The 19,364-nt window shown below is 38.2% G+C and overlaps 1 protein-coding gene across 1 annotated transcript in view; it reads left to right on the forward strand.

Annotated features, from left to right (window-relative positions):
• Positions 1 to 19,364, forward strand: part of cacna1db (calcium channel, voltage-dependent, L type, alpha 1D subunit, b) — a 93,498-nt gene that overhangs the window by 38,443 nt on the left and 35,691 nt on the right. The window contains 2 exon segments of the mRNA XM_044132308.1: positions 10,231 to 10,370; positions 11,357 to 11,499. Of these exon segments, the coding sequence (XP_043988243.1) occupies positions 10,231 to 10,370; positions 11,357 to 11,499 (283 nt within the window).

Consider the following 19,364-nt stretch of genomic DNA (forward strand, 5'->3'; position numbering starts at 1 on the left):
CTGGCGACTTACTGGCAACAGTGTTGCCAGTAAGTTACTGTAATCACCATTCTACGGTAACTTACTGGCAACAGTGTTGCCAGTAAGTTACTGTAATCACCATTCTACAGTACCTTTACTGTCATGATATTTCACAGTTAATTTTTACTGTGAGTGTGATTTACAGTTATGACTGCTTTACTGTAAATGTAGTTTATAGCATAAAACTGTAAATGTATTTTATAGTAAAGCTGGTCTACTGTAAACTTGTTTCACAACATAATGTCAGTTTTACTGTAAATTAAAGTTTACATTTTTTAATACAAGAATATTTTACCATAAACCGAAAAGTTTCACAAAAGAAATTTTAGTCCAAGTACTGTGAATAAAAACAGGTATTTATTTTCAGCAGATTTGTTGAAATAAAATCCATTTATATATTCGCAATGTCATAAAGAACAAAGTCACAATATAATATACAATGTGCTATAAAACAACAAAACCATAGAACACACTACAGGTCATGTCAATATTTTTATGGCACATGTATGTAGCAACATGAACATGTGTGCATCAAGTACCAGCCATAAACTATTAAAGACTGACTTTTAAAAAATATATAGAATATACTTCATTTAAAAAACCAGCAGAGGCTGCATTGTCAGAAAGCAGTTAACAGTAGCTTAAATGTGCTCTGTTACACAATACATCACAGTAACAGTGCAAGTGCGATAATGTACTATATGGTAGGCATTCATATCAATAAATATTGTTATATCAGATGCATTTCCTACATTAGAAGAACTTTTATTCCATTTGTCAAACAAAATCAGTGAGATCCATCTTGTGGAAGCTGAACTGTAAAGAATAAGACAGACGATGTGGGAGGTCATGAGATGGTCAGGAAGTTATCTACATTTTCAAATCGACAGGAAGGCTGACAAATTAAGCTGAAGTGACAATGTCCAAATGCATAAAACCATTGGCATAAAGCAGCATTAAGTTGATAATTTGTTTAAAAAAAAAAAATCAATTACACTGAAGTGATAATAGAAGCTGCATAAAGAATGTGCAGGACTGGCTTCACTTCAGGTTTTTGGATTGTTTATGGCAAAAGCAGTCAGTCAGTCTTCACTAATTCAAACGATTGCGTACTGTATTGAGACCCTGCAAATGTCCCCAAGGAGACGATGAAATACAACATGTCATAACAATCTTTTTAGTCATTTTGTTGGTGCTGATGGATTACTGCAAAGGTGTGCCTAATAAACTGAAAACTGCATAGTATAAAAAAAACACCTCAATTAAACGACTACACACTTAAACATTTCTGTGATTTAGTAAGAGATGCAGCGACATCCACTTTTCCCACGGACACAGAAAAGATGCAGGCTACTCTAAAGGGCTATTGTGTAGGAATCACATGCCATTTATAAATAATCATTAAAATCATATTAAAAAGGCTAAAGTAAAGTCAGAACATGCAAGATAGGAGGAAAAGACAATAAAATAATAAACATTTGGTAAAATGCTTACCTAGTTGGAAGTCCTCTATTCAAATTCAGCGAGTCGTTTGAGGAAGGTGGTGATCCGGGAGTTGACACTGACTACTTTCCTCTTGACTTCCCGTCTTGCGGCTTGTACTGACTTTGGCTGTGCATTTGGTATCAACATCTGGATTGATCCTCACAAAGAATCTTTTAACAGAAATAAAATATATTAATTGTATTTTTTAAAATGAAGACATACAATACAGCAATCAGCTATGGTTCTTCATCATCAGTCAAACTGTCATTAAATTTAATTCATAAATGGCTTGGTGTAGAGTACCGTTGTATCATCTCCAGCGTGGTGGATGCTGACTCCTGATACTCCAGATTGAAGTCATAATATGACCCAAAAAAGACAGCAAGGACGCTGGCAAAGTCATGTAGTTGCTCAGGTTCGAAAAATACCTTCTCCTCCATACTGACCATCCACCAGGTTGCAGACATCAAGCTATTTCCTAAAATAGACAAACCCTTGTCAAGCTAATGCTAGTGAGTAAAAGTACAGACTACCATAACTATTACATACATTGCTACAAAAAAATTATAGTGATAGAAAATATTCCTCTTACCAAGCATGATTACCCTTGGTGTTGTAGGTAAGGTCATTTCCATCTCAACAGACATCTTGGTGGAAGATACCTTTGAAACATAAAAGGAAAACTCTTAAATATGAATTACTGGTAGTAATTTATATTTAAAGGGCCAGTTCACCCAGATTACAACAGGTTTTTGAGAACCTCACCCCAGAGACTAGACTAGACTTTACCCCTACATCCTGCTACCACTCTGAAACAACGGATGTGAATGACAGTTTGTGAGGCTAAATGAATTTTTTAAAGCATTACATTCCACAAATACAGTATCTGAATGGCTAAGTACAATATGGGTTAACAAAATGTTTGTAATTTGGGTGAATTGATCCCTTTAACAAATTAATTGAACAATTCTGATTTAAGATGTGTGTTTTAAGTTAAGAGTCGATATAAAATTACATCAACCAAGATGAAGATTGAGTCCTCTTTTCTTCTAAATGTTTTATTTTTCTCTGACGGAAGTAGGACATTGCTCTATTCCACAACAAAACCGATAATTAGCTGTGTGTTGATGTTTCTTCACATGAGTACAAAATTCTCTAAATTCTGAAGTACAAATGCTGCAGAATTTACACCTGTACATAGTTGCACCTGTTAGTACTGACTTAACTTTAAATTTGCAAGAGCATGGTTTAAACAGGTGAACAGTCCTTATATGTAACCAGGGTTGAAATTAACTATTTTGTCCACCTGCCACTGTGGCTGAACCAACTCAAAAAATAACAGAAACCACTTGAATGTTTTCCACCTTTGTCCTCATTTACAGACTCTTATACACTATGTTGGAGATGTAATGATACTTTAGCAGGCTAACTAGCTGTAGCAAGCTCAAAGTTATAGATTAGGTTAGCTGCTCCTCTACATTTCCAGATTATTTTGTGGCTTCAAATATGTTTGAAGAGCTGTCTTTTTACCTGTTGTCTTGTCTTTTCAAGAGTTGAAACTATGTTAGCACTCAGCAGGACACTGCACAGCCACTTGGAGGGAAAAAGCTTGGGAGTTAAAAAAAGTCATCTGACAAAAAGAAAAAAAAGAACAACGTTAGAATTCATCCTTGTTGACCTAGCTAATCTGCACTCTTAACATTTGCAAGGTCATGGTTTAAACAAATGAACAGTTAGATGTATTTTTAAAAAAAAGGGGGGGGATCAATTATCAGTTAACGTTATATTGTTCGACAAAGGATGTAACAACAATGCTAACAGACACTCATCACTGAGCTTATCTCAACCCAAAGCTAGTCGCTCGAGGAAGATTTAGCGGCAAAAGTCAAGCTAAAACCTTCGGTAAAATTAGCACCTTAGCTAACGTTAATTCCGAACCAGCTCAAAAAATAACACCATCATATTTTTCTATCTTTCACCTCATGCTAAGTTATAGCATTATAGCATGATGCTATAAGTTACGTTAGCTCCATCTAAAATATACATTGGCTTCAAACAGTTTTCTAAGTGTTTTTTTACCTGTCTTGCGAAGAGCTGAAGCAGTGTGAGCCCACAGCACGGCGACAGAGCTGCACTTGCACTTGGACGGAAAAAGCTTCGGAGTTTAAAACAAACGTCATCAGAAAAACGTTGGAAGCGAAGCCACCCTTGATGACGTAGCTAGATAAACTGCATATTAATGTTAGCTAGGATGTGAAAAAAACAAAAATACATGCTCTCTTTCTGCCTTAAAATATGTTAACCACTAAAGGAGTAAAAATACAGAAACAGAGAACCACGATGAAACATCTATGATGACCGTTGGAAATCAAATAGAATTCTTACATGGCCAGCGCAAAGACATTATTAGTACAGTACCACTACTGCAATGTGTAAACAGTAAATTACAACTTCAAAACATACAGTAAGTTACTGTAATGCTATGTACTATACCCATAATGCAATGCAAATTACAGTAACTAATTGTAAAGATGTTTTATGTTAGTTTACTGGGCATTTTATGTATTTAGCTGTAAAAAATACAGTAAAGGCTAACAGTGCAAGATATTATAAATACAGTACCACTACTGCAATGTGTAAACAGTAAATTACTGCAACTTCAAAACATACAGTAAGTTACTGTAATACTATGTCCTTTACCCATAATGCAATGCAAATTACAGTAACTAATTGTAAAGATGTTTTATGTTAGTTTTACTGGGCATTTTGCGGTATTTAGCTGTAGAAAATACAGCAAAGGCTAACAGTGTAGGAGTCTGGATTTGTGTCGCTTAATGTTTGATTTCATGAAATTGGACCTAATTAACAAAACGATGATACTGATTATTATTTCTTCACAGAGGATGGTGGGCATATTGTATCGTGTTAATTTGACTTAAATGCTTTAAATCTGCTAAATTGAGCTCATTTTCTTCCCTTATAGATTTGTCTGGCATGTTTTTTGAACTGGTTTTAATAAAACTGCTCCTACATTTCACATAAGTCTCTAAATGAGGCATGTTGCTGTAGCATAATTCATTATTCAAACACAGAGCCACATGGCGTTACACATGTCTGCATGTTAGCATAAATCTTAGGGAAGATCGTCTTCATAAACTGAAAGGACTGAAGTTGACCAAAAGCTTTTGTCCTTGAATCTGATTTGAAAAAAATGCATTTTGAAAGGCTCGGCTTTACCATGTTCTCAGTGCTGTTGATCTTGATCTTATTACAGGAAGGTTTCTAATTGATCAAGCTGTTTGTACACACAACATAATTGCAGCTTTAGATAAGTGAAGGAAAAATGTCCAATAAAACCTTCTTTTGAATAATTAGTCAAAAGTGCCTGGGGAGCGCAAAAAGATTCACTTGTTCGCAAAACTGCAAAGATTCACACACCATAATGTGACACTTGCAGAGTACAAGCAACTCACTACTGCTGCTATCATCATGTCTTTATTGGAGACGACAGTGATGGAGTTTAATTACCATTTTGGGATTTAATGACTGGGTTTACGTACTGCGTTCTGGCTGCACACACATGACGTTCTGGGTGAAACGTACCATCTAACTCTGTCTCCATCGAACTGACGAAAGCTGTTCCTCTTAGTGTTGAGGGACAATAAAGACTGAAAATCATATCAATGTTTTTTGGCTCTAATAACAGACAGTCATCTGTAGGAAATATGTTTCTCTGTAACTTGGTTTATAATGAACCAAACTCATATTTTGGACATTCATGTAGGCCCCTGTAATAATTTCCAAGGGATACTTTGGAAAATTTTTAGTGTTTTTTTCTGTGAAGTAGTTATCAGTAGACAGTTTATTACCTAGAAAGTTATTAATTTTAAAGATGGATTTAGGGAACTCCTACTTGAAAATCCACATCTTAAAATTTCAACAAATATCATATAAGTTGAATGCTCAATGTGTTAAGTCTGAAAAGTGTTGTGGTTATGACATCAAGAGGAAAAGTCTTAAATAGCATTTTCACATCTTGTCACTTCAATTCAGTGTGGATGTTTTTTTAAATAAAAGAGCCTTTCGGATGCAATTTTATTTAGTCTGTCTACTCTGTGAGAGAAACATGTCCACAAGCTTTAAAAACCTAAATGCTTTTATTCATATCTTAGTTTAAGGATTCTGAAACACAATGAAAGCATTTGGTAATGGAACGGAGCAGCACTGAAATTCAAACTCAATAGAGACATTTCATATGAAGAGGATTGGCAGGTATCAAGTTTAAAACTTGTGTAAAGTTGAGAATTGACTTCCTTTCTATGCACTGAAACCTCCGGTTCATTTTAGCTTCAGCTCGGTCAACCCAACCATCTTGTCCCACCTCCAAACCAGAGGATTTTCGAGGTCGCAGGAGACGCTGTTCTGCCTTAAATTAATTAAGCTGTGTCTCATTTAGTGTCTGAGCCTTATTCTGTTATCGGTGGCATCTGGCTCAAAATAACTGAGTCCATGAGAAACTGCAGCGCAGACTGTAATGTTTTGGTTTTTCTGTGTATTAATTTAGGTTTCTGTGTTCAGTTGAGTCTCTCTGTTGTCTGTCTACCCCTGGATTGCTCCCAGCTGTGTCTCGTGTTCCCTGATTACCCATTGCGTATTTAATCCCACCTGTGTTCCCTGCTCCTTGTCAATACTGTTGTGTGTCAGCCAGTGTCTCCCCTGTGCCTGTTTTTTGACTTATTCCAGTTGCTACCAGTACTGAGTTCTTCGCCTTCTGCTCAGCTGTGCTGCCTGGATTTTTGTATTTTGTCTTTCATCATTAAAGCCGTCATTATTATTGCACCAACCTGCATCCTTCCCTTCCATCCTCACCATTCTTCAACCACAATTCATGACACAGACAGACAGATATCAGCACAATCTACCGTTTTTAATGAAACAAAATAAGACAAAAACGTTCTGCTAGCGTCATTTTGTGATATTTTTTTGTAGCAATGCGTTAACAGTGTGCCAGCAGTTTCCAGGCTTAAAGATTGAGCACTGATCTGACATTTCCGTGCGGTCCTCTTTGCCCTGGAAGAAATTGTAATTTTGCATTTAACTGTTATCTTTCCATTGTGGAATATTTTCTTTTTGCAACATGCCACTTTAATTAATTTTGAAGGCAACAATTGGATGCACAAGTTTGAAGTCATTGTGGATTTTTCATTTTTATTTGATTAAATGTCACTTAACAAGTTGTAGAGAAACCTCACACTTCTTATGAGCATCTGGCATGAATCTATCTGAAAATCTGACATCTATTTGCAGTGAGAATCTATTTTGTATTAGAAATAACATGTTTAATTTAAAATAGTTCATATAACTTCAAACCAATTTGGTCATGTTTTGTTCCAGAAGATAACAATTTGAGTTGCTTTATCCTCTCCCAAACCTCTTCTGATATGTTTGCGATCACGGTCCTGTTTCAGTGTTCAGTGTTCACGTTTCAGTCATCTGGCTGCTGATTTGAGGTGAAGTTGAAGAACATATCGGTAGTTTTCTTATTGATTAAAAATAAAGCAGACCCTAAGCATGATGCTGCTACCACCATGCTTGACAGACGGAACAGCGATCCGATAGGTTTAAAGAGTTTTCATCACACCTCACTACAAACTTTGCTCCAGAAACTCCCAGCTACTGAGCTGCAACATACTGGAGCAAAGTATGTTGAGCTGCAAATCTCATTTATTGTTTATTGTTGATAATATTGGAGCAAGTGCTCCTTTCTTCATTTCACACCTTGACGTTTCAGCATCTTCCAGTTCATGATACACTCAAGTCTTGTTGATAATTTACAGAAGCCAGGTGTCTGCCAGAAAACAAACCATTTTCATTTGTATTTAACACTTCTACCAAGATGATTTATCAAAACTGCAGTCAGAATGATCGTTTCCACAAGAGACTAATAAATCCCTGAGATGAGAGGACTCGCCATTTATTAATAGGAGACGCTCTTGTGTTTCACTGAAGGAGTTTGGTGTATTAAGGGCAGTTGTCTTGAGTTTCCCTCACTTGATTATTTCAAGTCTCTTTCTCTGCCCACATACAAGACAAGCCTGATTTCCATGGCAACGTTATTTTTACTACAACCTCAGAGGGAACGGTCGTCACTGATCCAGGACACAGGAAACAAAAACAGTGGGTATCGTTCTTTTGTCGATGCATAGTTCACATGAAACAGAAACGCACAGAAAGCTGGAGGTCTGTTAATCTGTCTCTCTGTTCATTTATTCATCACATCGACTATGAACACATAATCAAAGAGCTTCAGGCCTGCGCTTCTCTCATGCTGCCATCCTGATATCCCCATGGCGTTGAGAAGAGTAAAGGTTTTAATAATGTTATATAATATCATGTCATGCATGTTAATCCCATCATGAGGTTTGTAACACACAAAGAGGAAAAAAAAAAACCTTTCATGTATCTTCCTAAACCTATAAAATCCATGCCACAGTATGAAGATTCCTGAGCTGAGAAGTTAGAAACGAAATTGTTCAGTTCCCTGAAAAGAGGGGTCACAGAATTAAAAGTGTAAAGTTTGAGGGTGAAAAAGTGTGACTTACATACTTTACTCTGTGAATTTTATTTATCTGCATGTAATCACAGTAAATAACTTTTAAAATGAAAGCTAAAAAGACAAATGCAGATCATTCAAAGTCTGATCTGCAACGATGCCAGCGATAGTGGTACACATGATCCCATGAAAAAAAAAATAAAAATCAATTTCTCAATGTGGGATTCCCCCACTCTCCTGAATAAATATATAATCACTTGATCTAGTTCAGCAGTGGGAAACAAGAGTAATGAAAAAATGAAATGCAAACCAAACAGCTTTGCAATAATGCAATCTAGCTGCGTTGTCACATTTGTCTCCACAGCTTTAAAATTCAAGAGGCACATACACACTCACGCACACAAGCACTGACCGTCAGCTGTTCAACAAGCAGAAAAATGGACATTTCAGACTTCTGTAAACAACAAGCGGATGGAGCGAGAATGTTAAACTGAATGGAGGCAGACGGTGAAGGCTCTTATCAGTGTGAAGCAGCTCTGAATTATGTTGTTCTTCACAGGTCACCACCCAGCTGCTGCAGTGGCGCCACGCTCAGTTAATCCTAGTAAACGTTTAGGAGTCAAACACACAGTCACCCATGAGAAATCAATCATTAAACAGCCACTGAGTTGTTCTTCTGAATGATCCAGACTGAAAGAGGGATGAATAAGGGGTTTGGCACAATTTTTTTTCACTACAGAAAAAAGATGTTTCACATTTCTGGAGATTATTACTTTGTTACTTTTTTTTATTTCTTTGAAAATAATAATAAAAGAAAAAGGTGAAAATATCTCTCATGGAGTATATACAGACTAAATAAAAGTGTGCCTGAAAGTCTCTTTTCTTACAAAAAGTCCACACTGAACTGAAGTGACAAGATGTGAAAATGCTATTTAAGGCAGAACACTTTTCACATCTAATACGTGGATAGATTACCTGTAACAGAAAAACTTTGATTTAGAACAAAATGCTTTTATTTATTTATTTATTTATTAAATCAAATGATTTTTTTCTGATTATACCTTTGGATTCGTGGCTGTTTTGCCTAATTCAGTTATATTTAGTGACAAACTGTATTTACCTGGCAACACTATGTCCATTAAAAAGTTTTGTCATTAATTGACACCTTATCAGCTTCTTGAAAATAATCTCCCCATTCAGCATTTCAGTGCTGCTCTTTATGACTTTGAATAAAGGGCCAATGGATATGGTTTGATGTAGGAGTATCTAGTGCCTGGAAGTGGCTCTTTATCTTGATGTTCATTACAGGAATTAGTTACTAGATCAGAAGAGGAACGTGAACCCGTGACATCCGGGTAAACTACAGAAATTGATGGTTATGCATCTGAAACTTGAAAAACACGTTCTGCGATGCAGCTAGAGTCCTTCTGTGAATGTGTTTGTGTTGTTGGCTCAATGCCTTTCTGATAAAAGCTTTGAGTTTCCAAACCATAGCAAGACTCTCAGCCTGTGAGAGTGGGTGTGAAGTTAGTGTGCGTGTCACTGAAGTCATCAGTGTCTTTGCTGTAACTGTGCTTCTTTGTGCCGGCTTTGTGTCCTTCAGATCAACAATGCATTTGTCTTGTTGTGCATTTTACCTGCCAGCTTGCTAACTTTCTGATTTCTGATTTGAATCAGACAGTTAATATTTGGGAAAGAGATAAAAAAAAAACCACACACACACACACTGATGTAAGAAACAGGACAATGAGAAAGTGAAGGTGAGACAGTGAAATGTTGTTTCCACACAACTATGAGATGCATTGAAGAGTCTGAATTTGATTACATATTTTTAGGTTAGGAAAAGACTGGAAAGTATTTATATTTCTAGACTTTATTCCCTGTGACATTGTCTAATTGTTGTGTTTTTCCTTCTTTTTTTCCTGGTTTCCTTGCTTCCTCTCTTCCTGAAATTTGACAGATTACGCACAAACATTTTCGTCCTGTCAAGTTTTAGTCATCACAGAGCCATGTTGTTTTTTGTCATCGTCTCGTTATCCTCATGGAAAAAAGGGTCATCAGCTGAATAATTTGGCTGTTGTCATTATTAATGAAAACAACACTGATGTCCAGAAAGCACCCTAACCCGTCTTTCTTCTGTTCTCGTTTCTTTTCTCTTTCTCTCTCTGCAGGAAACAGTAGAATATGCCTTCCTGATCATTTTTACAATAGAGACATTTCTGAAGATTATTGCCTATGGCTTGGTCATGCACCAAAACTCCTACGTCAGAAACGGATGGAACATGTTGGACTTTGTCATCGTCATTGTGGGGTAAGATCACTGCCATTTATATGTTATCCATAGAGCCTTCAGCATGCACATTCTCTCTAAATAACTCTGTCCTTAACTATAACACAAACAATTATAACCCCAAACATTCAAACAGAGCCTGAAATTCAGTGTGGATGCTCAAATTCTCCCCATTCAATCAACCTGAGTTTAAGCGAAACATCTCCAGTTATACAAAGCTGCCAGAAACACACACCAAAAGACCCGGAGCAAGGGGTGGTTTTCAAAGTACTTTTTAGACATTTATTTGTACATTATGATTCCAACAAATTCCAGATGGCAGCAATTGTTGGGCACATGTGCAGTTACATAAATGTGCACAGATGCAGATCCACACACACAGCTTTGAACACAGTCACAGGTTGTGGGTAAACCAGCTGGCCCATGTGGGATTTATGTGTAATTTCATCTGATTTGTGAATCAAAAAGGTAAATAAGCAATGACATACATGAGAGATAAATTAACTGATTAATAGCCCTGTTAGATTAAGACTTAAAATGTTTTCTTTAAACCCAGAAGGGTTTTTCCTACTCACAGGTTTCTCTCAAATTACAATAAAATGTCTGACAGCAATCAAACAGCTCTTATGAATTGGCCATAAAGGTATACAGTGTGCCTCACACAGGTGCATCCTCACAGACAAAATACAAAAACGATCCCAAGCTATATTCTGTTCTTCTTTGGGAGTAAAGGATACTCCCAAAGGATACTCCCAGTGTATCCTTTGGGATACACTGGGCCTAGTAACTTTGTGTACTAGGCACAATGTTACATATTGTGCCTAGTACACCCCACTAGGCACAAGGGTGTACCTGTCCAAGGAAGCGTTTTTTTGTGACACATGTTCTTTAATCATTTAGCTGCAGTTCTTCTCTTTGGTGTCCCTGCTCTTCTGTATCAAAGCCATTTTACCCTTTTCACCTCTCCATCACTTGTTTAATTTAATTTAATTTAACTGTATGCTCAGGTTGTTCAGTGTTGTCCTGGAAATGATAACCAAAGACGCTGACTCTGGTGGGCAGACTGGAGGCAAACCAGGGGGCTTTGACGTGAAGGCCCTCAGAGCCTTTCGCGTGCTTCGACCTCTTCGCCTTGTTTCTGGAGTTCCCAGTGAGTTCATTCAGAAATCTTCAGTCAGCTCTCAATGTTCACTGAACTGTGCGTAAATATTCACACAAGCTGTTTAAGACACCTGTGGTTTGTAAGCAGACTATTGTAACCTGGGTGGTTTGAGTTGACCTGATAAGACTCAAAACTAAAGGTGCTGCTGCTCTTCAGATTCATCAGCAGAAAAAATTTTTTGTTAAAAGAAATAGCTCAAGTAGTTTGTTTGTAAAGACTAAGGTGACTTAAAGAGTAAGTTGTGTTAAACCTGGACTCAACGTTAAAGTGTTGAGTCCAGGTTTAACAATATATTGATCCATCCAGCTCACACAACGAGACGATGCATTGTAGTAGGCTGATGAGAACAAGATGGGCTGATTTTAGAGATGGATAAGATCTTCATCAGCTGACTCTCAACACAGCAGGGCGACTTGAGAATGATCTATTTTTTCTTTCAAATTAAGAGTCTCTGTGACAGACTGGCGAATTGTACCTCGCCTCTCGCCCAAAACGTTCGCTGGAGATAGACACCTGCACCACTCCCAACCCCACTAGGGACAAGGGTGTATGGAAAATGGATGGATGGATGGAAATTAAGAGTTTCACGCAACAAAATGTCAACATTAAGCGCTGATACCATTTGACAATGACCAAACCAACTCCAATATTAGACGCAGAATTTCTGGTTTTGCGAATATTGGTGTTAGAAACATATTGTTGACTGATTTGAAACATTAACTCAGAAACAGCCATGCCCTGTTCTGTGTTTTAAGCACAACACACCCATAAAGCTGCACAGCTGGGCTCTACAACACTCCGTCCGCTCATGATGTAAAATCAGGCCACTGGTTAAAGGCAGTAGCAGGTCAGGATCAAAGGTGCATGTAATAATCTTTCTGTATAGGGTTAATTTTCTTCTGCAACATTAATTTGCTATCAGTGTTTTCAGGTGTGTGTGCGTATAACCTCCTTGTGTTTGCTTAGCTAACACATTACAGCAAACGGTTAGTGAGTGTTTTAATAATGGTATTGTAGTTGTTGTGAAATATTGTGAATTGGTGGACAGTAATAAAGCATCATAAACTGGACCAGCGGCCCGGTTTTAAAAGTCTGGTTATCTATATGAGTATATTGCTGAGGTTAGTCAGTCTAACTTTGTTACACTTTTCATTTCTGGAGCACATTGCTGACCTCAAACAATAAAACAATTTAATCAATAAAAGTAGATTAATAAAGAAGGTTGTTATAGTAGCCAAGATGACATACTTACCAAAATGCAAATACAAAACCTGTCACAATGTATTTTTTTCCACAGTATTTTGAAAAAAGTTATTTTGCACAGACAGCATCTCTACAGTTCCTATCGTGAACCCGACAAGACGGTGCTTTCTTCCCTGCTTCTGTTTCCAAAACGTATGACTTTACATTTGCACGTGCACTGATCTGTTGGCATTATTTTTAGTTTCCATGGCAACGGATCATTTGACTCTCTGAGGCAGGAAAGGATGGCTGGAAAACACAAAATTAGTGTAACTCCAAAGCGACAACACTGGCACGGCTTCCTTTTGACGGGCTCTTTATTAAACGCCGTGAAAACTACAGAAATAAAAGACAAAACTTTAGACATAAATACATTTACAGACAGACAGATGACATGTGCTCTGACAAAGGTTACCTCGTGGCCGCCTGCCACTTCGGAGGTCTTTAACCGATTAACTCGTCTTTGTTCACTCTAAACCAAAATATTAAGTAATTAAAACACCGTAAAAACACCATAACCAATAAATTCACAAAACATTACAAACATAACTATAAAATACCTTGACTGCTAACGGAGACACGAGGCTGCTGCGTGTAGCTAGGTTCCAGGCTTCTGCTTCTTCTATGTTTATTCAAATCTCGCAGCCTCACGCATGTACACAAATCTCGCGATAACTTCCAACAAAATAATTCGAGTCGAAATAAAATACAATCATTTAACACAAATCTTAAAACATGAACCAAACAACTTAGAATACGTTATTCTAATTTTTAGAAATAAACATAAAATTTTTCAAGAAATAAATTATTTTAGTGACACTTACACTCCCACCAAAATCACTAATTGGTTCTCAATGTGATTTTTCAATGAGTGTCCAGATTAGAGTCTGTTTTACTCTGTATTAGTCTCAAGTAACGTCACTACCTTGTGAATAGGTCGTTCTAAATATATCAACCTTGTCAGTGGTTTTTCTTCTGAGATCTGATTTTCTGTATTTCCTCAGTAAAAGCTTCTCTTTGCACTAGTTTGATAATGAACACTTCTATGTCTCTTCTCTCTTCAAGATCTGTTGTTTTGTTTGTTCTTTCTTGAACACCTTTAAACTCTTTTAAGCATCGTTTGAGTCTGGCAATAGCCTTTATAGCTCTCGACCAATCAGAGAACTTCTTTAGACGCTCTAGAACAGGGTTCACTTCTTTTGACCGCATGGTATGCGCATGACCTGCTCGAAGTTCAGGATCTATCTCTTCAACTTCTCCCACCGTTTCCTTTTTGATTGGAAGATCTTTTTTCCAAAGGAAATCTGGACCCTTCAACCAGTTTGATTCTTTCAGTTGTGCAGCGGTTAAACCCCTTGAGGCCTGATCAGCCGGATTTTCTTCTGAGCTGACATGCTGCCATTTTTCAGGACTCGTACTTTGTCTTATTCGTTGAATCCGATTGGCAACGAATGTGTGAAATCTTTTAGCGTCATTGCTTATATATGCCAGTACGACTTGTGAATCCGTCCAATAATATTCTAGTAGATTTTCAATTTCCAGTTCTTGTTTGATTACATCAGCGCTATAACTGAAGTTACAGCCGAAGACAGTTCGAGTCTTGGGATGGTCATTTGTTTGATGGGTGTAACTCTCGCTTTTCCCATGACGAGTGAACAGCTTATCCGTCCTTCTTTGCTTATTGCTCTAAGGTATGAACATGCGCCATAACCGTCGAGGCTCGCATCCGAGAAGTTATGCAATTCATACTGTATGATGTTGATGTCTTGTGAGTAGCTTCGTGGGATCTTCAGAGCTGCCAGCTTAGGCAGGTCTCTCAACCATGCTTCCCATCGTGGTAGAATGTGGTCTGGAAGATCATCATCCCAGTTAACCTTGTCTTTGCATAATGTTTGGAGTATTTGCTTTCCAATCAATGTGAATGGGGCGACAAACCCAAGAGGGTCATAGATGGAAGCGACAGTCGAGAGTACCCCTCTTCTGGTCAATGGGTTGTCTTTAACTTGAACTCTGAACTGGAATTCGTCTGCTTCAATGCACCATTGTACTCCAAGTGCACGTTCAATGTGGAGTTCTCCTAAAGCCATGTTCTGATCTTTGGATTGAGCTTGTTCTTCTTGGGGAATTGTTGCAAGAACTTCTTTATTGTTTGACACAAACTTATGCAGATGTAGGTTGCCTGTTTTGCAAAGTTCCCTCGACTCTTTGACCAGCTGTATAGCTTTGGCTGTTGATGTTACACTAGCAAGTCCATCGTCGACGTAAAAACCTCTTTGGATGAACTCAACAGTCTCTTTGCTGAATGTGTTTCTACCTTGCGATGCAATGTGCTTCAGTCCAAAATTACAACATCCAGGAGATGAGGCTGCTCCGAAAAGATGTACTTTCATCCTGTAAACTGAAGGTTTGGAGTTCAAATCACCTTTGTCCCACCAAAGAAACCTTAAATAATCTTGATGTTCCTTAATGACGTGGAATTGGTGGAACATTCTTTCCACATCACACATAATGGCGATGGGGCCCTTTCTAAATCGGCATAACACTCCGACCAGTGTGTTGGTGAGATCTGGTCCAGTCAAAAGATGATCGTTGAGAGATGTTCCCCGAAAGCGTGCAGAACAATCAAAAACCACACGTATTTTTTCAGGCTTGTGGGGGTGGTAAACCCCGTGATGCGGGATGTACCATGCTGTCTTGTTGTCCAGCTCTTGTTCTGGCACCTTTTCTGCATCTCCACGAGTTATAATATCATTCATGAACTTGACATAATCTTTATAGTATTTCTCATCCCTTCTGAGTCGACGTTCCAATGAAGACAATCTGTGTTCAGCACTTTGCTTGTTATCTGGGAGATTTGGATTGTCTGTTTTGAATGGCAACGGGAGTTCGTAATGTCCATCTTTCTTCTGTTTTATGCCTTTGGTCACCTTTGACATGAACAAAATGTCTTCCTGTGAAACCGGATTGTCATCTGTTGCATGTTCAGAGAAATCAGATTCCAAAGCTTTTATCACATCAGTCGGACTGACTTCCTTTACTTGGGTTCTGCATACAAAATGCACTTGTTGCTTGAGTTCAACTGCTGGTTGTGAAACAGGAAATACTTCACGAACAATGATTCTGTGACTTGTACCGATGACATCATTGTGATTTTGAACTTGAGATGAGCAACCAACTATGCTCCAGCCGAGATCAGTTAACTGTGCATAAGGTTGATTCTCTTTGCCTGCAAGAATTTCACGTGGTAGGAGAGCTTGTGGACAGTTATAGCCGATAAGTAGACCAACTTCGCATTCAAGCAGTGGAGGTAGCTTATCTGCCAGCTTTTCCAGATGAGGCCACTTTAAGGTGGTTTCAGACGTTGGGATATGTGATTTGTTGACAGGGATAAACTCTCTTGTATAGACTGGTGGTAATGTAATTCTCTTTTCATCCTTATATCCTCTGACTTGAAGGTTTACCAGCTTGTCACATGGTATAACTGTTGACTTGGCGGACATGGTTGACAGACGCAGATTAACTTTACTTTTACTTGTATCAAGATCTTGGGCTACTTCATCCAAGATGAAGGATGTATCACTCTGTGAATCAAGAAGTGCATAAACTAATACCTCTCTATCTGGGTCGTTCTTTGATGAAACCCATACAGGTAGTATAGAGGATGTCAGCGTGCTTGAAGTTATTTGAGTTACTCTGTTAGAGATCGCAACTGATGGTCTATCTCCTTCTTTAGCGTCAGCTTCGTCCTTGTCTTGAGACTTCTCACCCACTGCAAGTGTTACTTTTTTACGCTCAATGAATGTGTCATCGTGCAGACATGTTGGATGTCTCTTTTGACATTTTTCACATGTGCTCCTTTTGTCACACTTCTTTGAATGATGTCCTCTCTTTAAACATCCAAAACACAGCCTTTCTGCTTGTGCAAACTTGATACGGTCTTGCAGTGAGGTTTCTGTGAATTTGAAACATTTATCAAGTGTGTGACCATTTCTTTTACAGAAAAGACAGGTTACAGTCTTTGTGTGATTTGAGTTTGTTGTTAGCGTTTTTGCTTGGATGACTTGGTTGCGTAATTGTTTGGGTTTACTTATTTCCAAACCTTTAAGAGCTTGCATTGATGCTATGGGATCACATGCTAAGTCTGCTTCAGTGGATACAAAATCAGCAAACACATGAAAAGAAGGATATTCTCCATCACTAGCCCTTCTTATTTTCATGGCTGTCCGGTTCCATCTTGTGGTCAACCAATCTGGAAGTTTTAGCAGGAGTTTCTGGATCTCCATACAATCATTGAGAACCTCCAATGACCTTGTATGTGACATTGCAGCTTCACAATTCTTCAGGAAGTCAGCAAATTCCCTCAACTCACTTCCATCCTTGGAGTTTATTTTAGGCCAGCTGTGAAGCTTATCTCTGAAGCATTTTCCTATGGTGAATAGATCTCCAAAACGTTTTTCCAGCAATTTCCAAGCTGAGTCATATGCTTCATCTGTCCCCACTAGAAGAAAACCGTCAACTGCTTTCTTCGCGGGTCCACCGAGGTACTTTCTGAGATAATAGAGTCTCTCATTCTTTGGAATGTTTTTCCTTTCTATCAGGGTTTCAAATGACAACTGCCAATCTTTGAACTTTAAAGGGTCTCCAGTGAACAATGTAGGTTCAGGAGTTGGAAGACGATTAGCACTTATTGCTTCTGCTAGTATGCCAACTAGCTCATAATTTGATTGTTGCTGAGTTGCAACAGAGGAAACCTGAGTGGCTTGAGGGATGAATGGTGGACTTGATGCTTTAAGTGTTTGGCTTATGGAGGTCTTAGGTTGTTCACCAGGACTTTGTTGAGTTTGAGTTATTACTGAAGGAATGTGTGGCACAGAACCAACGATTGTAGCATCATGGAATTGGGTAACATTTAGAACTGGAGAAGAACTGTGTGCTGTGACAGGGATTGCTTGGATTTCACTTTCGGCTTTAATGCTCTGTGATAAACTCTGACTTGCAGAAATACTTTCAGCTTCATCATAAACCTTTGCTCGTGCTTTTGCGGCATTAAATTTTTTAACTTCTTCCAAGCGTTTAATCTTTCTTCGCTGCTCTTCCATGGCTTGCTGCCTTTCCAAATTTTCACGTTCCAGTTTTTGTAACTCTAATGTTTCCTTTTCTTGCTCTTCCATAACTGCTAATATTTCTTGAGATGCAGCTGCCTGAGCCTCTGCTTCCAGTCTCTTGGTTGTTTGTGAACTATCTGTGCTACTTTTAGACCTTCTGGATTTTGACCTTGATGTCGTACTTTCAGACCCTAAGCATGACCCAAAATCTGGCCATGGCTCTTCGTCGCCTTCTGCAAAGTCTCCTTGCAGTTGTTTCTCAGCTCTTCTGACAATGAATGCAGAAAGTGATGTACATGCATCTACTTTGCGCCTTGCGTCTGCATCAGGAGTTTGTATTTGTCGTATTTCTTCATAAATGTTTTGCATATCTCTGCAGGTGATGTTTACATTGTTAATCAGCTCCTTTAATTCACTGTCTGAAGCCTCTTTTCTTAGTATTACTTTGCTCAGTCTTGCTTCATATCTCCATTTTTCAAAACTGACTGCATATCTGTGTTGAAGCGTTTTAAGTTTCTCCTCTTGAAGCTCTTTACCCTTTTCGGTTAACGTTCTAACTCTTTCACTTCTTCGAACCGTCTGTGGTTCTGAGTTTTGCTCAGTATCATTTTCCTCCTCTATAGCACATGATACAGGATTGAGCTCTTTATGTTCATTGTCAGTCATCTTATAAGTCTGGTTAATTGTCACTCAATGCTCTATTTAAATTGCAAAACACTCCTTACAAATTCTAACTTATGTGACTTGAATATTACTTTATACTGTAGCTGTAATGAGCTTCACTCTTAATACAAATGTATTTCAACTTAAAGAACTTTGTTAACTTCAAACTTAAGTTGATCTCAAGATAAATACACAACACTCCTTTCTTAACAACAACACAACACTTCAAAGCTCAGTAGAAAATAAGTAACCTTTTGACAAATGTGTTATAGACTTATAGTGGCTTTAAACTTCACTTAAACCACTCTTTTCTTCTACTTTTAACACTGTCCTTTCTTAATTTCCACCTTACTTCAGTTGTACATGGTTGTTGCTGCTGTGCTTGACTTCTTGTGAAAGTTGAGCTTGTCCAATGGCGCCCTCTTGTGTTGCACCACGGTACCGTCACTCACTGCAGCTGCCGTCGTCTTAACGAGCTTCTTACCGGCGCTGGCTGGGCGAGTTTTCACTGTAACTCCAAAGCGACAACACTGGCACGGCTTCCTTTTGACGGGCTCTTTATTAAACGCCGTGAAAACTACAGAAATAAAAGACAAAATTTTAGACATAAATACATTTACAGACAGACAGATGACATGTGTTCTGACAAAGGTTACCTCGTGGCCGCCTGCCACTTCGGAGGTCTTTAACCGATTAACTCGTCTTTGTTCACTCTAAACCAAAATATTAAGTAATTAAAACACCGTAAAAACACCATAACCAATAAATTCACAAAACATTACAAACATAACTATAAAATACCTTGACTGCTAACGGAGACACGAGGCTGCTGCGTGTAGCTAG

This window comes from Gambusia affinis, linkage group LG01 (genome assembly GCF_019740435.1).
Source record: "Gambusia affinis linkage group LG01, SWU_Gaff_1.0, whole genome shotgun sequence".
NCBI classification, from domain to species: domain Eukaryota; kingdom Metazoa; phylum Chordata; class Actinopteri; order Cyprinodontiformes; family Poeciliidae; genus Gambusia; species Gambusia affinis.